General features: G+C 71.3%; 3 protein-coding genes across 4 annotated transcripts; 2 read left to right on the top strand and 1 right to left on the bottom strand.

Moving 5' to 3' along the window:
- Positions 1-7794: 7794 nt before the first annotated feature.
- Positions 7795-8898, top strand: SP6 (Sp6 transcription factor; the record flags this gene model as incomplete). The annotated part of the gene is made up of 1 exon (XM_084222353.1): positions 7795-8898. The coding sequence occupies one exon, from the start codon at positions 7795-7797 to the stop codon at positions 8896-8898; it is 1104 nt and encodes a 367-aa protein (XP_084078479.1).
- Positions 8899-12543: 3645 nt separating this feature from the next.
- SCRN2 (secernin 2) lies at positions 12544-18212 on the top strand. 2 transcript variants are annotated; one of them, XM_084222344.1, is made up of 8 exons: positions 12544-12580; positions 12914-13085; positions 14556-14737; positions 15789-15988; positions 16076-16291; positions 16973-17138; positions 17212-17389; positions 18033-18212. In XM_084222344.1, the coding sequence occupies exons 2-8, from the start codon at positions 12915-12917 to the stop codon at positions 18189-18191; spliced, it is 1272 nt and encodes a 423-aa protein (XP_084078470.1). In that variant the 5' UTR covers positions 12544-12580; position 12914; the 3' UTR covers positions 18192-18212. The 2 variants fall into 2 exon arrangements, with proteins under 2 accessions (XP_084078470.1, XP_084078471.1); XM_084222345.1 differs by having other exon boundaries at positions 12562-12630.
- Positions 18213-18473: 261 nt separating this feature from the next.
- Positions 18474-22511, bottom strand: LRRC46 (leucine rich repeat containing 46; the record flags this gene model as incomplete). The annotated part of the gene is made up of 6 exons (XM_084221989.1): positions 18474-18893; positions 19144-19149; positions 20718-21233; positions 21981-22089; positions 22213-22273; positions 22481-22511. The coding sequence occupies 6 exons, from the start codon at positions 22509-22511 to the stop codon at positions 18474-18476; spliced, it is 1143 nt and encodes a 380-aa protein (XP_084078115.1).
- Positions 22512-22516: the final 5 nt, after the last annotated feature.

Raw genomic sequence — 22516 nt, 5'->3', positions numbered from 1 at the left:
GGTGCCCGGGGGGTGCCGGGGGGGTGTCTGGGGGTGCCCGGGGGGTGTCTGGGGGTGCCGGGGGGTGTCTGGGGGTGCCCAGGGGGTGCCGGGGGTGCCCAGCTGGCTCCAGCCCCCACGGCCCCGGCAGCTCCCGCTGGAGCCAAATAATTGCCGGTGCTTTGTTGTGCCGTGTCTGTGGCCGCGGGGCCTCCATTTGCGGGCAGCAGCCGCGGCGAGCGCTCCCCGCCCCCGCTCCCCGCCCTCCCCGCCCGCCTCCGCCCGCCCGACCCCCCAAAACCTCCGCGGGGTCCCCCCGGCCCGCGGCTGCCCCGCGCTGGCGTGGCCCGGCCCGGAGGGTGGCGGGGTTGGGGACACTCGGGGACACCCGCGGGGACACCGCCAAGGCTGCGGGGGGCGCGGGGCTGGGTCCCTGTGCTGCCTCCCCCGTCCCTGTCCCTGTCCCTGTCCCCATGCCTGTCCCTGTCCTATCCCTGTCCCCGCTGTCCCTGTCCCTGTCCCCGCTGTCCCCCCGTGTCCCCGTCCCTGTCCCCGCTGTCCCCCCGTCCCCTGTCCCTGTCCCTGTCCCATCCCCGTCCCTGTCCCTCTCCCTGTCCCCCCTGTCCCTGTCCCCGCTGTCCCCCCGTGTCCCTGTCCCCGCTGTCCCCCCCATCCCCGCTGTCCCCCCGTGTCCCTGTCCCCGCTGTCCCCCCGTCCCTGTCCCCGCTGTCCCCCCGTGTCCCTGTCCCCGCTGTCCCCGCTGTCCCCCCGTGTCCCTGTCCCCGCTGTCCCCCCGTGTCCCTGTCCCCGCTGTCCCCGCTGTCCCCCCGTGTCCCTGTCCCCGCTGTCCCCCCGTGTCCCTGTCCCCGCTGTCCCCGCTGTCCCCCCGTGTCCCTGTCCCCGCTGTCCCCCCGTGTCCCTGTCCCCGCTGTCCCCGCTGTCCCCCCGTGTCCCTGTCCCCGCTGTCCCCCCGTGTCTCTGTCCCCGCTGTCCCCGCTGTCCCCCCGTGTCCCTGTCCCTGACCCTGTCCCATCCCTGTCCCTGTCCCCATCCCTGTCCCTGTCCCCGCTGTCCCCCCCTGTCCCCGCTGTCCCCCCGTGTCCCTGTCCCCGCTGTCCCCGTCCCTGTCCCCGCTGTCCCCCCGTGTCCCTGTCCCCGCTGTCCCCGTCCCTGTCCCATCCCTGTCCCCGCTGTCCCTGTCCCCGCTGTCCCCCCGTGTCCCTGTCCCCGCTGTCCCCCCGTGTCCCTCCCCGCGCTCTCCCCGCCGTTCCGGGCCGGTTTCCCGGGCGGGTTTCCCGGGCCGGTTTCCCGGGCCGTGACTGACAGCCGGCCCGCTCGGGCGCAGATCCGGCGGCGCGATTAGCACGGGACTAATTAAAGCTCCAATTACGCCTCGCGTCTCGCCCCGCTCCGCGCCGCCGGTCGCCGAGCCCGAGTCCCGACAGCGCTCGCCGCCGCCGTGAGGAAACGGCGCCTCCGGGCACGCCGAGGCCCGGCGCGCGCTGCGGGCAGGGCAACCCCGTCGCGATAATCGCGATAGAGATCTCTGCCGGGCTGGCGGCCGGCCCTGTCCTCGGGCAGCGGGGGGGCAGCGCCGCGCCAGCGGTGCCAGCGGTGCCAGCTGTGCCAGCGGTGCCAGCGGTTACAGATGTGCCAGCGGTGCCGGCGGTGCCGGCGGTGCCGGCGGTGCCAGCTGTGCCAGCGGTGCCAGCGGTGCCAGCTGTGCCCCGGGCGCGGCGCTTCCTCCTTGTCACCGCGGTGGCACCGCTGGAGGACGGCGGGGGGGACACACGGGGGTGTCCTAGCGGGTGTAGGGACACCCGCGAGGGGACCGGGACACCCCCCGTGGGGACCGGGACACCCCGGTGGGGCTGGGACACCTACGAGGGGACCGGGACACTCCCGAGGGGACCGGGACACCCCGGTGGGGCTGGGACCCCCCCCGTGGGGCTGCGACACCCCCGTGGGGACCGGGACACCCCCATGGTGGCTGGGACACCCCCGTGGGGACCGTGATACCCCCGTGGGGACCGGGACACTCCCGAGGGGACCGGGACACCCCGGTGGGGACCGGGACACCCCCATGATGTCTGTGACACCCCCTTGGGGATCGTGAGACCCCCGAGGAGACCGTGAGACCCCCGTGGGGACCGGGACACCCCCGTGGGGACCGTGATACTCCCGTGGGGACCGTGACACCCCCATGATGGCTGTGACACCCCCGTGGGGACCGGGACACCCCCATGATGGCCGTGACACCCCCGTGGGGACCGGGACACCCCCGGGACTGTGCCCACCCCGTGCCGCCGCCGTCCCTTCCTCACCTGGCATCGTCCCCGCCGCGCCACCTCCAGCAGCGCCGGGGTCCCCCCCGGGCTCGGCAGCGTCACCCCCGCGTCCCCCCCGGGCCCGTCTGGGCGCGGGGCCCCCCCGAACCCGCGGGGAGGATCCGGCGGCTCCGTCTGGGCCCCGCGGCCGCCCCCGGGGCGAACCCCCGGGACGGGGCGGCCCAGACGGCGCAGCCCCGCGGCGGAGCCCCCCGGGCACCCACCCGCGTGCGAGGGCGGCGGGGACGTGCTCGGGGACAGGGACGAGCTCGGAGCCGCGCTGCGACACCGCTGGGACACCGCTGGGACACCGCCGGTGACACCGGGACGGCGGCACCGGCGCGCTCCCCTCTCCCGTTCCTTTGGGGGTCCCGGTGGGATTCGCCGCCCGCCCGGGCCGGGGGCGTTTGGGGTGCTCGGCCCCGGGGCTGGCGGGGCTCGGGATGTCCCTGTGTCCCCTCAGAGTCCCCCGGGGGACATCGCTGTGCCTCTGTTCCCCCGCCCCCCTGCCACCGGGGGGGTGACCAGGAGGTGACCGTCCTGCTCCGTCCGTCTGTCCCTTCACCGCCCCTTCCCTGGGGACAGCGCTGTCCCCAACCCCCAGTGCCACCCCCAGCGCCACCTCCGCCCTGTCCCCCTCCCTGTCGCCCACCGAGGGCCGCGTCCCCCCCGTGCCAGGCTCTGGGGACACCCCGAGGTCCCGCTGCGGTTTTGGGGAGCACCGACCCCTCCTGTCCCCCCCCCTGTCCCCCCTGTCCCCCCTCTGTCCCCCCCCGCCTGATCACTCGGAGGGATTGGAGGCATTTGCCTCTTGCCTTATAATTTATGCAAATGAGCTGTGTAATTAGCAGTAATTTCAAGGCACGGCTCGGGGTTTCAGACGCTCGCCGGCGAGAGGAGATCCCCCCCGGGATGCGCCGCCATTCCCGGCCCGGGGTGGTCCCAGCTCTGCCGGGGGGGCTCCGGGAGCCCCCAGACCCCAAATCCTGGTGCCCCCAGTGCCCCCAGTGCCCCCAGTGCTCTCAGTCCCTCCCAGCTGCCTCCTCCTCCTCCCAGACCCATCCCAGCAGGATCCCAGCCAGGACCTGAGTTTGGGGGGGCTCCCGAGGGTCCCAGGGCGGTTTTGGGGGGCAGTGCTGTGGGGTGAGGTGGTCGTGGCCCTCCCAGATCCCCGTCCCTGTCCCCACGTGTCCCCCTCGTCCTCCCACCCTGCAGCCCCGAGAGCCTGGGATCATCCTGCACTCACTGGGAGCACTGGGAGCACTGGGTTGGGGTGGGAATTGGGATGGGGATGGGGATGGGGATGGGTTGGGGATGGGGATGGGGATTGGGATTGGGATCAGGATGGGGATTGGGATTGGGATGGAGATTGGGATTGGGATGCGGATAGGAATTGGGATTGGGATGGGAATTAGGATGTGGATGGGTCCCCATTGCAGGATCCTCCTTCCCACAGCGGGATCCCCCTCCCCATTGCAGGATCGCCCTCCCCATGGCAGGATCCCCATCCCAAGTCCCCATCCTGGGGTCCCCATGTCCCGGTGTCGCCATGTCCCGGTGTCCCTACCCCGGTGTCCCCATCCCGAGTCCCCATCCTGATGTCCCCATGTCCCGGGGTCCCCATCCCAGTGTCCCCATCCCAGTGTCCCCATCCCAGTGTCCCCATCCCGAGTCCCCATCCCGGGGTCCCCATGTCCCGGTGTCCCCATCCCGGGGTCCCCATCGGCCGGGCCGGCCCGCGGGGCCGCGCTCAGCCCACCGGGCGGCCGCGTTTCGGCGGCGGCGGCGGCGGCGGCGGCGGGGCCGTCCCTGCCGGGATGATGAAAACCAGGAGAGTTTTCCCCGCGGCCAGGGCGGAGCCGGCTGCGCCCTCCGCCCGGCCGGGCGCTCCGCGGGCTCGCCGGGAGATGCGGCTCCCACGCGCCGGCCGCCATCCCGGCCCGGTCCGGCTCTGCGGGGCCGCCGCCGCCTTTTCCCGTGGGATTCGGGGTCCCGGGGCTCCCCCCGCGCCCACCGGGCTCCCCAGGGGCCGCGGCGCCGCCGGCCGGGCGCAGCGGTCGGAAATGGGGACACGACGCGCCGGTGATTAAGTGGCTCCAGCGGCCGCGGTGTTGTCACCCGCGGCTGGCGGGGTTTGTCCCCGCCGGCAGCCTCGGGGGGACACGGCACACGGGGGGTTGGACACCCCCGGCCGAGCGGGGACAGCTCAGCCAGCGCCTCCGGGGCGCTTCTGGGCCGCCCCAAATCCACCGGGGTCACGGTGGGTCCCGTGTCCCACTGTCCCCCGCCAGCTCTCACCCCAAAATTGTCCCCTGTGTCCCCCCCCCGTCCCATTGATCCCACGGCGCGGAACCGAGGGGCAATGGGGGACACAGGTGACACCCCTGCGGGCAGGAGCAGGTGGCACCCCTGTGTGTCACCCCTGGCCGGGGTCCCCCGGGGGGGTGGCAGGAGGGGGGCGGCCACCCCTGTGTGTCCCCCCTTGGTGCGGGGACGGGCCCGGGGGTCTCCGGAGGGGGTGGCAGCAGGAGAGGGCGGCCACCTGTGCGTCACCAACAGGCGAGGGGGGACAGCGGCGCTGCCTGGATGGGGGTGGGGACAGAAGGGGCGCCCGGGGGTCCCCGGGGAGGGGGGGTGGCAGGAGGAGGCGGCCACGGGCGCGGGAGGGAGGCGGTTGTTGCTTTCTTCTTTAATTACCCCCCTGTTTGCGGTGTCTGCTGCGAACTTCCCGTCCCCTCCCTCCGCTTTCATCCGCCGGATCCTGAGACCGGAGCCGGCTCCTGTCAAGCGCCGGGGCCGCGGCTCTGCCTCCAAGGGTTAAAATCACCGTGCCGGGGGTGGGGCTGGGCGGGGGGGCGGAGGGAAGAGCCGGCCGCCGAGCTGGGACCCGGCCATTCCTGCTCGCCCGGCCCAGTGGGTGCCCCGTCCGTCCCCGGGGAGCCGCGCGGGTCCCTCGCCGTCCCCCCGGCAAGCAGCGCCCGCGCCACGCCGATGAGGACGGACCCGCCGGGACCTCGCCGCCGCTAGAGCCGTACGTACCCCCGGCGACGCGGGGATGGGACCCCCGCCACCGTCCCGGCGACGCGGCCGCTCCGGCCCCGGCGAGTCCCTGCTCGCCGCCCCGCCGCGTCCGCTGGCCACCGAGCCCCGGGGCTCCGGCCCCGCCGCCTCCCGGGACGCTCTGTCCCCTCCCTCCAACCCCCAGCGCGACCCCCTCCCCTCGGGGCCGCCGCTCCTCCCGTGGCTCCGAGACCCCTCGCGTGGCGCCGAGTCCTGCGGGGGCTGCACAGGCTGGACCCCCCCCCCGCCCCGCCGCCGCCGCCGGTGCGGCCCCGTTCCCCTCCCGAAAAACCCCCGCGGAGCTCCGCCGCGGCTCGGGGGGGACCGTCCCGAACCCACCGCACCCCCCGAGCCCGCGGCGTCCCCCCGGCCCCGGGGCATCCCCCCAAAGCCGCGGCATCCCCCGAGCCCGGCCCCGCCGCCGCCCCCGTCCCCCCCGTCGGGGCTCCCGGTGCTGGGGGCAGCGGCGCCCGCCCGGCCCCGCCGCGGGGCGAGGCACCGGCGGAGCTGGGAGACGGGGCCGGGCCGCCCGTGCCCAGCCCGGGCCGTGACTCACGGGACGCTTCAGCCGCCGCTGCCTCAGTTTCCCTGCGGTGAAATGGCCAACGCGTCGCTGAGCCCCGCCAGGGAGGGAGGGAGGACGCTGGGGGCCCCTGGGGATTTTTGTCATCATTCCCGGATGGAAAAATGTCCCGGGAGGCTCCGTGCCCGGCTGGGGCAGGCCCGTGCAGGGGGGCTCTCCCGGCGCTCCCCCCATCCCGGGTTTGGGGCTGGGGGATGGCGCCGCGCTGGGGGGTCGGTGGGACCCCCGAGCCGGGGGGATCGCTGGGGTTGGGGTGTCCCAGGGGAGCCCCGTGCTGGGCCCGATGGGGCGGGAGCGACCCCGGCGCGCCCGGAGGGTCCCTCCCGTCCCGCGGGGGGCTGGGGGTGTCCCTCAGCCCCCAGATCTGGGGGTCCCGTCCGTGCCAGCGCCCCGGAGATCCGTGGGGGGCGGCGCTTTGTGGGTTGGACCCCAATTCGGAGCTCGGGGGGAGCTGGGTCGGGGGGCTCGGGTGGGTGGCAGCGATGGCAGCGCCAGCCCCTCCCGAGCCCACTCGTGTCCCCGGGAGGCAGGGACGGTCCCCAGGGCTGGGGTGGGCAGAGCTGAGCCCCCACGGGGCAGCAGGACCCCAAAATCTGCTCAGCTGCCGCCCCGGGGGGCTCACCCTGCCCCCAGCTCGAGGCTGAGCCCACCTGCGTCGGCAGCACAAGGACGGGGGGGTCCCGTCAGGGACAGTTTGGGACCCTCCCCAAACTCCCACCCCCATTTTTGGGGTCCCCCTGGTGACGCCTGGTGTCCCCACCCCTGAGGGGTCTCCCGCACTGGGGGGGCCCTGCAATCGCAGCGTCGGCATCGGGGGGCACCGGGGGTCCGCTCGGGGGATCCCCCACCCCAAATCTTCCAGCACCCCCCGAGCCTGTCCCGAGGGGTCTGTCCCTGGTCTGTCCCTGTCCCGCGCGGGCTCTGGGGGGGCCGGGGGGGCAGGGGGATGGTGAGGAGAGCGGCCGGGCTCGGGGGGCTCAGGGCGGGGGGTCCCGGCCGCCCCTCACGGCGGCGCTGGGAAGTCGGGGGGCGGGAGCCGGTGGCGGCAGGTGGATTTCGACACCGGGGTGGGGCCGTCCCCAGCCCCGTGGGGTTTGCACGGCTCCCGCTGAGTCACGGCCGCCCTGCTGGAGGCTGCGGCCGCCCGGGGGTCTGGGGGCGCCGCGGGTGCCCCGGGGGCCTGGGGGGAGCCGGCCCGAGCCCGGCTTCAAAGCGGTGCCCGGGGCCCGGCCCGGGGCTCCGCTGCCTCATCCCGCAGCCAGCCAGCCAGCCCGGGGGGGCAGCCCCCCGAAAACAGCCGGAGGGCTCCCAGCTGGGCCTGGCCCGGGGGCGGGAGGCTTTCCCAGCCCGGCTGGGGTGCGGGACAGACAGGTTGGCCTCGTGGGGGCCGTGTCCCCCCCATGGGTTTGGGGATGCCACCTTCGTCCCCCTGGGGAGCCGGGCAGTGTTGGGGGACAGTCGGGGAGGTGACCGAGCAGATGTTGGAGGTTCCCTCGGATTTCGGAATTAGGCGCAGACCCCTGGAGGCTGCAGACGTGACCGAGCGGCGCCAGGGGCTGGCACAGGGTCCGTAGGGGGCGGGGACGGGTGTCAGGGGTGTCCCCCCGAGCTGGTGCCACCATCCCGCTGTCACAGCGGTGTCGCAGAGCAGCGCAACCCCCTCGGTGGGGGCTCAGCGACCCCCAAGCCGCGGCTGCCGGGCGCCGCAGACGCCGCCGGTGCCGGTGCCGGTGCGCGCGGGGACGGGGGGCGCGGAGCCGCGCCGCCCCCTCCTCTCACAGCTCTTCTCCCCCTCCCCGCCCGCCCCGCTTGGCCCCGCAGGTCCGTGCGCGCCGCCGCCCCGCGATGCTGACGGCGGTCTGCGGCTCCCTGGGATCCCAGCCCTCGGACGCGCCCCGCGCCTCCCCGACCCACCTGGACCTGCAGCCGCTGCAGCCCTTCCAGCCGCACGGCCCCGCCGCGCCGGCCGCCCCCGACTTCGCCTCGCCGCTGCCGCCGCCCGAGCTGCCGCTGCCGGGGCCCGACGACGCCGCGTTCGCCGCCGCCGGCGCCTACGAGCCCCATGGCCCCCCGAGGTTAGAGCTGCCCCCCGACGGCCCCGCCGGCCCCGGAGCCTACGCCAAGCTGCTGCCGGCCGCCCCGGACATGGCGCATCCCTACGAGCCCTGGTTTCGGCCCCCGCACCCCGGAGCCCCCGGCGAGGAGGGCGGCGGCGTCAACTGGTGGGACCTCCACGCCGGAGCCAGCTGGATGGAGCTGCCCCCCGGGCAGGGCGGGGGGCTGCAGGTGCCCGCGCACCCCGGGCTGCCCGCGGGGCTGGGCGGGTACGGCGGGGCCGAGCACCAGCTCTGCGCGCCCCCCGCCCACCTGCTGCCCCCGCCCGCGCAGCATCTGCTGGCGGCCGAGGGGGTGAAGGCGCTGGAGGGGCCCCCGGAGCCGCGGGGGCCCGAGGCGGAGGGCGGGGGGCGGCCCAAGGGGGCCCGGCGGGCCGTGCCCAGGGGCGGGGGGCAGGCGGCGTGCCGCTGCCCCAACTGCCAGGAGGCCGAGCGGGGCGGCCCGTGCCCCGAGGGGGCCAAGCGCAAGCACCTGCACAACTGCCACATCCCCGGCTGCGGGAAGGCGTACGCCAAGACCTCCCACCTGAAAGCCCACCTGCGCTGGCACAGCGGCGACCGGCCCTTCGTGTGCAACTGGCTCTTCTGCGGCAAGCGCTTCACCCGCTCCGACGAGCTGCAGCGGCACCTCCAGACCCACACGGGCGCCAAGAAATTCTCCTGCCCCGTCTGCGGCCGCGTCTTCATGCGCAGCGACCACCTGGGCAAGCACATGAAGACGCACGACGCGGGCAAGGACGGGCCCGAGCCCGAGGGCAAAGGCGCCGGGGACGCGGCGGCCGCCAAGGGAGGCAAGAGGGAGCCGGAGGGGGGCACGGCCGCCCCCACAAACTGAGCCGCTGAGCCCCGGGGGGGACGCGGGGCGGGGGCCGGGGGTCCCTTCGGGGCCGGTCTCCGGAGGGGTTCGGGGCGGGGGCGGCCGCAGGGCTGGCCCCTGGTGCCGGGAGCGGCGGCGAGGCCGGGCAGGGCGCTGGGGAGCGCCGCAGCCGGAGCTGCCCCGCGGCGGTTTCACTTGTCCCGCTCCCGCTCTCCCGCCCCGGTTCTCTCTCCCTCCCTCCCCCCCGCACTCATCCTCCCCCGGCTTCCCAAATCTTTTTTTTCGGGAGGCTGCTGGCAGGCGGCGGGGCTGTTTGGGAGAACATCAATGGGAGCCGAAGGAGCGGGAGCTGCCCGGGCACGTCCAGCCCAAAGGGGAGGAAGGAGAAGGAGAAAGGGAGAGAGGAGAGCAGAGGAGAGGAGGAACCCGGAGCCTCCGCTCGGGGAGGGCGGCCGCAGCCCCCCGGCGCCCTCCCCGCGGTCCCCTCCGACCTGCGGCGCCCCGGGCTCAGCCCCCCGCCCCGGGCCGGCCCCGCTCTCCCGTCGCCCACGAGGTGTCGGCGCAGCCACCCACGGGCGACACGCGGGGGTCGTGGGGCTGGCGACATCCCCCTGCCCCGGCTGGGGGTGCTGAGCCGGCGGGGGTCCCCCAGCCCTCGGAGCCCCGCTTCGGCAGCGGGGCTCGAGGACGTGAAACCCATTTTTGGCCCGAATCGCGGCTAAAATGGGGGAAAAGGGGTAAAAAAAAACCAAAAAAAAAAGAAATCCTGCGCGAATGTGAGCCGTGGGGAGCTCGGGGGGCTGCGGGGGCCGCGGCGGGCGGTGGCCCGAGCGCACACCTGCAGCTTTCCCACACCCACCGCCGCGGCCCCGGGCGGGAAGCACCGGGGCGGCCGCGGGCCCGGGAGAGCCGGGACGGCCGCATTCCTCCGGCCTGGCACGGCCGCGCTGCCCGCCCGCCGCCCCGAGACCCCCGCCCCTCCCTGCGGGGCCCCCCCCGCCCCGGGCCGGCTGCCCGCGCCCCCCGGCCCCTCCTGGCCCCTCAGGGACCCCGTGTCCCCTCCGTGCATGCTGCCTGTCCCCTCGTGGCCCCGTAGCCGTCCCTCCCCGGGTCCCGCAATTCCAGGGAATTCTGCCTGGCCCCCTGCATGCTGCCCGTCCCCCCGGGGACCCCTCCCCAGGTCCCTGCACACCCGGGCACCCCCCGGGCCTCCCCCCGCCAGGGACCCCGTAGTTTTCCTCCCCGGGGTCGCCCCCCGTCCCCAGGGCACCCCGTATCTGTCCCACGCCCCTGGCTGGGGGTCCTGAATCTCGGATTTTAGATCTTTTGGGGTCTTACACCCCGATTTTGGCAGAACCCCTCGGACGCAGAAGGAGACGCTAAACCCGGGACCTGGGGAGGGGGGTTGGGGGGGAATGGGGGGGTTCACTGGCTGCTCAAGGCACCCGGGGGTCCCCCCGGCGCTGCCCCCCAGCCAACACCAGTCCAAACCAGTGGGGAATCTGGGGAGGGGGGGAGATTTGGGGGGCGCCGAGCCCCCGGTCTGGCCCCTCCTGGGGGTTCTGGGGGGGCTGCACTGGGGGCTCGGAGCACCCCGAGGTCAGGGGGGAAGGGGTAGAGGTGAAGTCGAGTGGGGTCCGTGCCCAGAGGGCGCCCCGAGGCCTTCGGTTTTGAGTGTTTTATTATTATTATTAATTATTATTAATTATTAATTATTATTATTAATTATTAATTATTATTATTTTATTAAGGTGAAGCCAGGCTTTGCCGCTCGGGCAGAGTGGATGTCCCAGGCCGGAGCGGTGGCCGTGGGCTGTGCGGATGGGGGGGGCTCGGGCCCCTCCGGGGGTCCCATCCCTGTCCCCGTCGCTGTCCCCGTCCCCAGGGGTGCCGAGGGGGGCAGGGCCGAGCCCTGGGGCTGGGACCCCCAGCACGAGGTGAAGTCTCGCTGGGGGGGTCCCCAGGACGCGCCCCCGGCCCAGCACGGCCCCCGCTGTCCCCCCGCAGGGCTCGGGTGACCTGGGCTGTCCGCAGCTCTCGAAGGACGTCCCCGACTCCGGAATTTGCCTTTTCCAGCACAAAATTCCCCCTCGGGGTCCCCCAGGTGGGATCCCCCCTCCCGAAGGGGCCCCGGGGGGGCTCAGGACCCTCCCCAACGTCCCGCAGTGTGGCACCCACGGGACTTCAGCGGCATCTGGGGGGGCTCCGGCCTTTTGGGGACCCCCGGCTGCAGCCGCCGGTTGTGGGGGGCTGCACCAGGGGCGCCCCTCGGCTGGGCTGGGGGGGTCCCACGGCCACGCCGGGACTCGGGGTTCACCCTCAGCGAGCCGTCCCCGCCTGGCTCCGAGCCGGGGGGCTGCGAGGGGGGCCCCAGGTGCGCTCAGCCCCCCCAGGTGCGCTCAGCCCCCCCAGGTGCGCTCAGCCCCCGCAGCCCCGCGGCTCTGCCTGCCGCGATGGGGCAATGAAGGCGGTAAAACCGGGTGGGGAGGGACGGCGGCCGGGAAACCAGTCCAGCCTGCTGCGGCGTGGGGATCCCGGCCCCGCGCCCCGAACCGCCGCGTCCCCCACCCACCCCCGGCCGCCTCCCCGGGGCAGGGAGGGACCGGCCCGGCGGGGCCCCGGGCTGGGGGCGGCTGCGGGGGGACGGAGCGGGGCGGCCCGGGGTGCCCCCCGCCCGGCGAGGGAGCGTTTGTGCTGTGAAGAGGCTGCGGGGCTGCGGGGTTTGGGTTTTGTACTGGAATAAACGCCGCGTGTTTTCCACGCTCCGGCTCTCCGGCTCCATCCCTGCCCGAGGACGCGGGGGTCCGGCACCCCGACCCCAAATCAGCCCTGCCAAGGGGCTCAGGCACCCCGACCCCAAATCAGCCCTGCCCAGGGGCTCAGGCACCCCGACCCCAAATTTTCCCTGTCAAATGATTCAGGGGTTCGGAATCCTGACCCCAAATCAGCCCTGCCCAAGAAACTCAGGGTCCGGAATCCCGACCCCAAATCATTCACTCCAAGGGGCTCAGGGGTCTGGAATCCCGACCCCAAACCATCCCCACCGAGGGGCTCAGGGGTCCAGAATCCCGACCCCAAACCATCCCCACCGAGGGGCTCAGGGGTCCGGAATCCCGACCCCAAATCACTCACTCCAAGGGGCTCAGGGGTCTGGAATCCCGACCCCAAACCATCCCCACCGAGGGGCTCAGGGGTCCCCCCAGCCTGGCTTCGGCTCTCCAAGGCTCCTCAGCACCGGGACCCCCGGGGGCTGCCGGGTGTGGGGGTGAGACGGGCCGGGACCAGCCGAGCCCCCCGCGAGGGTCCCATCCTGCGCCCCCCGGCCGGGCGGGCGGGCGGGGTCCCCCCGCGGGCCGGGCGCTGCCCGGCAGGTCGGTCCGCATACCGCGGGCCGGGCGGGGCGCTGCCCACGGGGGCGCGGGGGTGCCCAGGGGGGCGCGGGGGTGCCCACGGGGGTCCTGCCCACTCCGGTGCTGTCCCCGGGCTCCTTTGGGAGCCGCACCCCCCGACCCACGCGGGTGCCGGTGCCAGTCCCGGTGCCGGTGCCAGTCCCGGTGCCGGTGCCGGTCGCTGCCGCCGTGCGGCCTCCGGCCACCGGGCGCCGCCGTCGCACGGCCGGGGCTGGACAGGGCGGGCCGGGGCTGGACAGGGCGGGCCGGGGCGGGCCCGGGCGGCGGCGGAGGTGCGGAAGCAGCGGCAGGTCCGTCCGTGGGGACGGGAGGCCCCCGCGGGGTCCCGGTCACCGGCGCTGTGAGAGAGGGGGTCCCGTACGCGGTCGGTGCTGGGGGGATCCCGGTTACCGGGGCTGCGAGGGGGGCGGCTCCGGTCGGTGCGGAGCTGCGGGGTCCCGGGGCGGGGGTACCCCCCAGGTCACCCCGCCATGGGGTCCCTGATGCCCCCCCAGCCCCAGGCACCTCTTCATCCCCCAGCCGCCCCGCAGACTCCCCCCGGCCCGCCCCAAAGGGACCCTGGGGACATCGGGCAGGGACAGGGGGTTGACATCGCCCTCGGTGCCCGCCCTGCCCCCGTTTAGGATGGCGGGGCACGCTCCTGTGCCCTCGTCCTGCGACTGCTTTGTGGCCATGCCACCGCACACGGCGTCCCCCGCCGTCCTCTTCGCCAAGAACGCCGATCGTCCCCGAGACGAGGTGCAGGAGATCGTCTATGTCCCCGCTGCCACCCACCGGCCTGGGGACAAAGTCCAGGTGAGACCGCGCTGGGGACAAAGGGGCTGCAGGGGTCAGGTGCCAGCTCACCCGTGCGTGTCCCCGCAGCGTGCAGGGCCAGGGTGGCTGCAGGGACAGGGCACTGAGCGTGCCAGGTGTCACCTCCTGTCCCCCAGAGCCCCTCAGTGTGCCAGGGTGGCGGCAGGGACAGGGCACTGAGGGTGCCAGGTGTCACCCCTGTGTCCCCCAGAGCCCCTCAGTGTGCCAGGGTGGCGGCAGGGACAGGGCACTCTGTGTGCCAGGTGTCACCCCCGTGTGCCAGGGTGGCTGCAGGGACAGGGCACTCTGTGTGCCAGGTGTCACCTCGTGTCCCCCAGAGCCCCTCAGTGTGCCAGGGTGGCTGCAGGGACAGGACACTGAGGGTGCCAGGTGTCACCGTGTCCCCCAGAGCCCCTCAGTGTGCCAGGGTGGCGGCAGGGACAGGGCACTGAGGGTGCCGGGTGTCACCTCCTGTCCCCCAGAGCACCTTGCTGTGCCAGGGTGGCTGCAAGGACAGGACACTCCGTGTGCCAGGTGTCACCGTGTCCCCCAGAGCCCCTCAGTGTGCCAGGGTGGCTGCAGGGACAGGGCACTCCGTGTGCCAGGTGTCACCTCCTGTCCCCCCCAGAGCACCTCGGTGTGCCAGGGTGGCTGCAGGGACAGGACACTCCGTGTGCCAGGTGTCACCTCGTGTCCCCCAGAGCACCTCGGTGTGCCAGGGTGGCTGCAGGGACAGGACACTCCGTGTGCCAGGTGTCACCTCCTGTCCCCCAGAGCACCTCGGTGTGCCAGGGTGGCTGCAGGGACAGGGCACTCCGTGTGTCAGGTGTCACCTCCTGTCCCCCAGAGTCCCTCTGTGTGCCAGGGTGGCTGCAGGGACAGGGCACTGAGGGTGCCAGGTGTCACCTCCTGTCCCCCAGAGCACCTCAGTGTGCCAGGGTGGCTGCAGGGACAGGGCACTCCGTGTGCCAGGTGTCACCTCGTGTCCCCCAGAGCCCCTTCAGTGTGCCAGGGTGGCTGCAGGGACAGGGCACTCTGTGTGCCAGGTGTCACCTCGTGTCCCCCAGAGCACCTTGGTGTGCCAGGGTGGTGGCAGGGACAGGGCCAGGTGTCACCCCTGCATGCCAGGGTGGCTGCAGGGACAGGGCCAGGTGTCCCCCCCATGTGCCAGGGTGGCTGCAGGGACAGGGCACTCTGTGTGCCAGGTGTCACCTCCTGTCCCCCAGAGCCCCTCAGTGTGCCAGGGTGGCTGCAGGGACAGGGCCAGGTGTCACCCCCACGTGCCAGGGTGGCTGCAGGGACAGGACACTCCGTGTGCCAGGTGTCACCCCCACGTGCCAGGGTGGCTGCAGGCACACGGCACCCGGCGTGCCGGTGTCACGGTGTCCCCGGTGTCCCCGGTGTCCCCGGTGCCGGTGTCACGGTGTCCCCGGTGTCCCCGTGTCCCCGGTGTCCCCGGTGTCCCCGCAGTGCACGTACCTGCAGATCGAGCAGGTGCAGCACACGCACGCCGTGGTGCTGAGCCGCCCCGCCTGGCTCTGGGGGGCCGAGATGGGCGCCAACGACCGCGGGGTCTGCGTGGGCAACGAGGGCGTGTGGACCCGCGAGCCCCTGGGCGAGGCCGAGGCGCTGCTGGGCATGGACCTGGTCAGGTGAGGAGGGGAGCACAGCCCCGTGTCCCCGTGTCCCCATGGTGAGACAGCCCCGTGTCCCCGTGTCCCCACGGTGAGGACAGCCCCGTGTCCCCGTGTCCCCACGGTGAGCACATCCCCGTGTCCCCGTGTCCCCATGGTGAGACAGCCCCGTGTCCCTGTGTCCCCATGGTGAGCACAGCCCCGTGTCCCCGTGTCCCCGTGTCCCCATGGTGAGACAGCCCCGTGTCCCCGTGTCCCCGTGTCCCCATGGTGAGACAGCCCCGTGTCCCCGTGTCCCCGTGGTGAGACAGCCCCATGTCCCCGTGTCCCCATGGTGAGCACAGCCCCGTGTCCCCGTGTCCCCATGGTGAGGATGGTGAGGAAGATGAGGATAAGGAGCACAGCCCCGTGTCCCCGTGTCCCCATGGTGAGGACAGCCCTGTGTCCCCGTGTCCCCATGGTGAGGACAGCCCCGTGTCCCCATGGTGAGGACAGCCCCGTGCCCGTGCTCTCCCAGCCCCTGGTGAGGATGGTGAGGATGGTGAGGATGATGAGGATGATGAGGATGGTGAGGATGATGAGCACAGCCCCGTGCCCATGCTGTGCCAGCCCCTGGTGAGGATGGTGAGGATGGTGAGGATGATGAGGATGGTGAGGACGATGATGATGGTGAGGATGATGAGCATGATGAGGATGATGAGGACGATGAGGAGCACAGCCCCCGTGCCCGTGCTGTCCCAGCCCCTGGTGAGGATGGTGAGGATGATGAGGATGGTGAGGATGATGAGGACGATGATGATGGTGAGGATGATGAGGATGAGGAGCACAGCCCCATGCCCGTGCTGTCCCAGCCCCTGGTGAGGATGATGAGGATGATGAGGATGAGGAGCACAGCCCCGTGCCCGTGCTGTCCTATCCCCTGGTGAGGATGGTGAGGACGATGATGATGATGATGATGGTGATGATGATGATGATGATGATGATGATGATGATGATGGTGATGATGATGATGATGACGACAGCCCCGTGCCCAGCCCCTGGCTCTGTCTGACGGGCTCTGCTGGCGCAGGCTGGGTCTGGAGCGGGGCGGCTCGGCCCGGGAGGCCCTGGAGGTGATGACGGCGCTGCTGGAGCGCCACGGCCAGGGCGGGAGCTGCAAGGAGGAGCCGGTGCCCTTCGTGTACCACAACACCTTCCTGCTGGCCGACCGCAGCGAGGCCTGGCTGCTGGAGACGGCCGGCCGCTTCTGGGCGGCGCAGCGGATCCGCGGTGAGCGGGCGCGGGGGTCCGGGGGCTCCGGGGGCTCCGGCGGCTCCCGCAGCTCCCCGAGTGACCCCCGGGCCCCGGCTGGTGCAGAGGGCAGCCGCAACATCTCCAACCAGCTGAGCATCGGCAGCGACATCACGGCCGAGCACCCGGGGCTGCGGGAGCGGGCGCGCAGCCGGGGCTGGTGGAGCGGGGACGGCGAGTTCAGCTTCGCCCGCGCCTTCTCCCTGGAGCAGCAGCCCCCGCGCATGGAGGCGGCCAAGGAGCGGCTCCGCGCCGGGAGGGAGCTGCTGCAGCGGCACGCAGGTGGGGACAGCGCGGGGATGGGGTGGGGACAGCGCGGGGACAGCGCGGGGACAGCGCGGGGATGGGGTGGGGATGGGATGGGATGGGGTGGGAACAGGACAAGGACAGGGGTGGGAACAGGGATAGGAATGGGAACAGGATGGGGACAGGAAGGAGGATAGGACAGGGACAGGGATGGGGACAGGACAGGGATGGTGACAGGACAGGGACAGGGATGGGGACAAGAAGAATAGAACAGGACAGGGATAGGATGGGAACAGGATGGGGACAGGAAGGAGGATAGGACAGGGACAGGGATGGGGACAGGATGGAGACAAGAAGAATAGAAAAGGACAGGGATGGGGACAGGACAGCGATGGTCACAGGACAGGGACAGGGATGGGGACAGGATGGGGACAAGAAGAATAGAACAGGACAGGGATAGGGACAGGGATGGGGACAGGACAGGGATAGGTACGGGGATACTGATCCACGGCTCCCCAAGGGCTCCTTCCATGCTGGCAGGGAGCTCTTGTGGCAGCACTCAGGTGGGGACAGGGACGGGGACAGGGGTGGCCCCCCTGGCTCGCCAAGGGCTGCTTCTGTGCTGGCACATGCCCAGCTCCTGGCACAGGGCCTGGCGTGGGGACGGCCACCCACGCCCCACCCCCGTGCCGAGGTGGCCCCGCCTGTCCCCCGCAGGTGACATCACGGCGGAGACGCTGATGTCCATCCTGCGGGACAAGGACAGCGGGATCTGCGTGGACTCGGAGGGGTTCCGCACGGCCGGCAGCATGGTGTCCGTGCTGCCCCGCGACCCCGCCCTGCCCTGCGTCCACTTCTTCACCGCCACCCCGGACCCCTCCCGGTGAGGCCGCAGGTGGGCGCGGGGACGTGGCAGCCCCGGCGGTTCTGCTCCCTCACCCCGGCTCCTCCTCCAGGTCTGTCTTCAAGCCCTTCGTGTTCGTGGCCGGCATCAAGCCGGCGCCGCAGGTGAGGTCCCCGACCTTCCTGCAGGATCCCGCCCGGCAGATCCCGAGGTTCCGGAGCTCCGTGGATCGGCGGCACGAGCTGTACCGCCGGCACCAGGCGGCGCTGGAGCTCATGGAGCGCGACCCGGTACCGCAGAGCCCCCAGAGCCCGCGGGGACCACGGGGCCCGTGGATCCCCTGGACCCCGCAGATCCCACAGACCCCACAGATCCCACAGATCCTGCAGATCCCACAGACCCCACAGAGCCCACAGATCCCACAGAACCTGCAGACCCCACAGAGCCCGCAGACCCCACAGAGCCCGCAGGGCCTGCAGAGCCCACAGATCCCACAGACCCCACAGAGCCCGCAGACCCCGCAGGGCCAGTGGATCCCCCAGACCCCACAGACCCCGCAGACCCTGCAGATCCCACAGACCCTGCAGACCCCCCAGACCCTGCAGACCCTTCCCCACCCGGGAATGGGATCAAGCTCTGAGCTCTCTGATCCCATTCTGGGTCGGCCCAGACCCCCCGAGCTCTCTGATCCCATTCTGGGTTGGATCAAGCTCTGAGCTCTCTGATCCCATTCTGGGTTGGATCAAGCTCTGAGCTCTCTGATCCCATTCTGGACTGGCCCAGACTCCTCGAGCTCTGATCCCATTCTGGACTGGATCAAGCTCTGAGCTCTCTGATCCCATTCTGGGTTGGCCCAGACCCCCCGAGCTCTCTGACCCCAGCCCGGGCTGCCGCAGCTCCCGGAGCCCCCTGACCCCTCGCTGCTGCCGGCAGGAGCGGGGCCGGCGGCTGCTGGGGACGCTGCGGGAGCTGGAGCAGCAGGGGCTGCGGGGGATGCGGGAGCTGCTGGAGGGCACCGCCAGCCCCTGCCCCGAGGAGCTGGCCGACCTCTTCTTGGACTGCGTGGAGGCCGAGATGAAGTTCTACCCCTGAACCCCCGCAGGTGGGTGGGCTCGGCTTCCCCCGCGGCGTTTTCATGGACAGGGAATCACGAGACATTCCCAGAGTCCGACCCCGACCCTTCCTGGGTGCCAGCCCCGGTTTAGCCTGGAGAAATCCCCGAGAGGGGAGCTCAGGCTGGAGCGGGGTGCGAGGGGAAGGGCAGGGATGTGGGGTGGGACTGGGAGTCCCGGCCGCCCCCTCCCCGTGTGTGCTTCCCCCCATTTCCAGCCCCTCAGGGTGACACCGAGCCGGACTGGGGTGGGAATAAAGTCTTTATTCCTGGCTGCTGCTGCAGGATATTTGGGATAACTGCCCATTTCCTGCTCCTTTGGCACGGGTCTCCTTCTCCAGAGCCTCGCCTGGGGGCTGGATGGCGCCAGGAGCTGGCTGGGAGCCGCTGGCTGCCACCGGCAGAGGGGACAGCCGTGCCCCTGGGTCCCCCTGGGGACAGGGCTGGGGACGCGGCCGGGCCGTGCCGCCCTGCCCCGGGCCCAGCAGCAGGGCCCGGCGCTCCCGCAGCTCCTCCAGCCGCGCCCGGTGCTCCTCCCGGCTCACGGCCCGCCTCAGCCGCGCCCGCCCCGCCAGCTCCCGCTGCAGATCCCCCAGGAAACCTGCCAGGACGGACAGCAGCTCCAGGACAGCGGCACGGCCGGCCCCGAGAGCAGCGCCGCCGTCCTGTCCCCGCCCGGGCACCTCTGTCCACCGTGAAGGGAGCCCTCAGCTCCGGGGGCAGCTCTTCCTCCTCCTCCTCCTCCTCCTCGCTGCTGCAGGAGCCTCCTCCCTCCTCTTCCTCGGCCGTGCTTCCCTGGACGGGCTGGGAGTCCAGCTGCAGGAGCTGGGGCAGGGCTGCCAGCACCCCAGCCCTGCGGGGAAAATGGAGGAAAAGGCGAATTTTCTGCAGCTGAGGGATTGGGAGTGGGTGTCCCGTCCTCCCTCAGCCCACCAGAGCCTGGGGGGGGAGAGGAGAGATTCAGTCCCTGGGGTTTGGAGAGCAGGGATTCAATCCTTGGGGTGTGGAGAGCAGGGATTCAAATCCTTGGGGTTTGGAGAGCAGGGATTCAATCCCAGGAATGGAGAGCAAGGATTCAAATCCTTGGGGTTTGAGCAGGGATTCAAATCCTTGGGGTTTGGAGATCAGGGATTCAAATCCTTGGAGTTTGGAGAGCAGGGATTCAATCCCTGGGATGGAGAGCGGGGATTGAAATCCTTGGGGTTTGAGCAGGGATTGAAATCCTTGGGATGGAGAGCAGGGATTCAAGTCCTTGGGGTTTGGAGATCAGGGATTCAAATCCTTGGGGTTTGGAGAGCAGGGATTCAATCCCTGGGATGGAGAGCAGGGATTGAAATCCTTGGGATGGAGAGCAGGGATTGAAATCCTTGGGATGGAGAGCAGGGATTCAGTCCCGGGGTTTGGAGGGCCCGGCTGTGTTTGGTGTTTCATGGAATGGTTTGGGTGGGAAGGGACCTTAAATCCCACCCAGTTCCATCCTGGGACACATCCCACTGTCCAAACTGTCCCGGGACACTGCCAGGGATCCGGGGGCAGCCACAGCTCCTCTGGGAATCCCATCCCACCCCCTGCCCGCCCTCCCAGCCAGGAATTCCTTCCCCAAATCCCCTGGGGCACTGTGAACCCATTCCCCCATCCCCAAATCCCCTCAGACAATGTGAACCCATTCCCCCACCCCAAATCCCCTGGGGCAGCGTGAACCCATTCCCCACCCCAAATCCCTTCAGGCAATGTGAACCCATTCCCCACCCCAAATCCCCTGGGGCACTGTGAACCCATTCCCCCACCCCAAATCCCCTGGGGCAGTGTGAACCCATTCCCCCACCCCAAATCCCCTGGGGCACTGTGAACCCATTCCCCCACCCCAAATCCCTTCTGGCAGTGTGAACCCATTCCCCCACCCCAAATCCCCTGGGGCACTGTGAACCCATTCCCCCACCCCAAATCCCCTGGGGCAGTGTGAACCCATTCCCCCACCCCAAATCCCTTCTGGCAGTGTGAACCCATTCCCCCACCCCAAATCCCCTCTGGCAGTGTGACCCCATTCCCCCACCCCAAATCCCTTCAGGCAGTGTGAACCCATTCCCCCACCCCAAATACCTTCAGGCAATGTGAATCCATTCCCCACCCCAAATCCCCTCAAGCAATGTGACCCCATTCCCCCACCCCAAATCCCTTATGGCAGCGTGAACCCATTCCCCCACCCCAAATCCCCTGGGGCAGTGTGAACCCATTCCCCCACCCCAAATCCCTTCAGGCAGTATGAACCCATTCCCCCACCCCAAATCCCCTGGGGCACTGTGACCCCATTCCCCCACCCCAAATCCCTTCAGGCAGTGTGAACCCATTCCCCCACCCCAAATACCTTCAGGCAATGTGACCCCATTCCCCCACCCCAAATCCCCTCAAGCAATGTAAACCCATTCCCCACCCCAAATCCCTTCAGGCACTGTGAACCCATTCCCCCACCCCAAATCCCCTCAGATAATGTGAACCCATTCCCCCACCCCAAATCCCTTCAGGCAGTGTGAACCCATTCCCCCACCCCAAATCCCCTGGGGCACTGTGACCCCATTCCCCACCCCTGTCCAAATCCCTTTCCCAGCCCTCCCGGAGCTGCTCAAAGGCCTCTCCCGTTTTTGGGGGGCTGCCCTGCCCCTCCTGCCCCACCTGTACCCCTCCTGCCGGGTGCACAGGTTCCCTGCCAGGTCGAGGATCCGCAGGCTGCGGGGCAGCTCCTCTGCCAGGAGAGAGGGGAAGCAGGGGGGGCTGAGCTGGCACCCAAAATTCCCAAACCCCCAAACCCCCCCCAGCCCCCCGAGCCCCGAGGCGACCCCGCAGCAGCCGGGGAAGCGGAGGCAGGAGGGCGGGGCGGCGCTGCTCGCACCTGTGTGCAGCACCTGGATCAGGTTGTGGGACAGGTCCAGGAGGCCGAGGCGGCGCAGCCCCCGCAGGTTCTGCACCCGCCGGATGCGGTTCCCGGCCAGGCAGAGGAACCTGGAGGGCTCAGGGAGGGGCAGGGGGTGTCACGGTGTCACCGCGCCCTGGGGACACCTGGGGACACCGGGGGGAGGGGCTGCTCTACCTCAGGTTGGGGAAATGCTCCAGATTCTCCAAACGCTCGATTCGGTTCTGGAAAATAAAATAGGAAAAAAAAACAAATAAACAAAACAAAAAAATCTTCTGAGAGAAGATTCACATTTTGGGATTGCTCCAACCCCTCCTGGGGGCAGCACGGGAGATTCTGGGGAGGGGATGGGGTGGGGGGGACGTGGAGGGACCCCCCAAATTGAGCTGAGTGTCCTCATGTGGGCACGGGAGAATTCCGGGGGGTGGGATGGGGGCAGGCCCGGAGACCCCCGTGGGGGGACTGGGGGGTCAGTGGGGCAAACCCCCAAGGGTGGGGGGCTCAGAGACCCCCGTGGGGGGACTGGGGGGTCACTGGGGCAAACCCCCAAGGGTGGGGGGCTCAGAGACCCCCATGGGGGGACAGGGGGTCAGTGGGGCAGACCCCTCCTGGATGGAGGGAAACTGTTCCCATCTGGATATTGGGGAGGGAAAACAGGAGCAGGACTGGGGGGGTCTGTGGGTCAGGATGGGGGGGTCTGTGGGTCACACCTGGGGGTCTCTCTGGGGTCACACCTGGGGTGTCTCTGGGATCCCACCCGGGGGTCTCCCTGCCCCCCAGGATCACACCTGGGGTCTCTCTGGGGTCCCACCCGGGGGTCTCTGGTATCCCACCCGGGGGTCTCCCTGCCCCCCACTCCCACCTGCTGCAGGTACAGGCTGTGGATCCCGTCCTGCCCGTGGGTTCTCCCGATGCACGAGATGTTCTCCCGGTCCAGGCGGACGGTGCGGGCGGGCAGCGGCCCCGGGGGGCTGGGGGGACACCGGGGGGGGGGGGTTTTGGGGTGCCCTGAGCCCCCTCCCTATGGGGACACCGGGGGGTTTTGGGGTGCCCTGAGCCCCCCCCACCCTGCCCGCCCAGCTCGGGGGTCTCACCGGGCGCGGGCGGCGATGAGGCTGTCACTGAGGGTCACTCCGGGGGGCGGCTCCGGGGGGGCTGCGGGAGTGAAGGGGGGGTCCAGGGCAGGGTGAACCCCCCCAGGAATGGAGAGGGGGGGTCCAGGGCAGGGTACAGCCCCCCCTGGGAATGGAGAGGGGGGTCCAGGGCAGGGTGAACCCCCCCGGGAATGCAGAGGGGGGGGGGGGGTCCAGGGCAGGGTACAGCCCCCCCTGCCCGGGAGGAGCCCCCCGGTGCCTCACTCACCCCCACAAAGGGCGTCCCCTCGCTCAGCCATGGCCG

This window comes from Fringilla coelebs (assembly GCF_963513975.1).
Source record: "Fringilla coelebs genome assembly, chromosome: 27".
Classification (NCBI taxonomy): domain Eukaryota; kingdom Metazoa; phylum Chordata; class Aves; order Passeriformes; family Fringillidae; genus Fringilla; species Fringilla coelebs.
The sequence above is the reverse complement of the archived record's forward strand: the minus strand, read 5'-3'. Positions and strand labels throughout refer to the sequence as shown.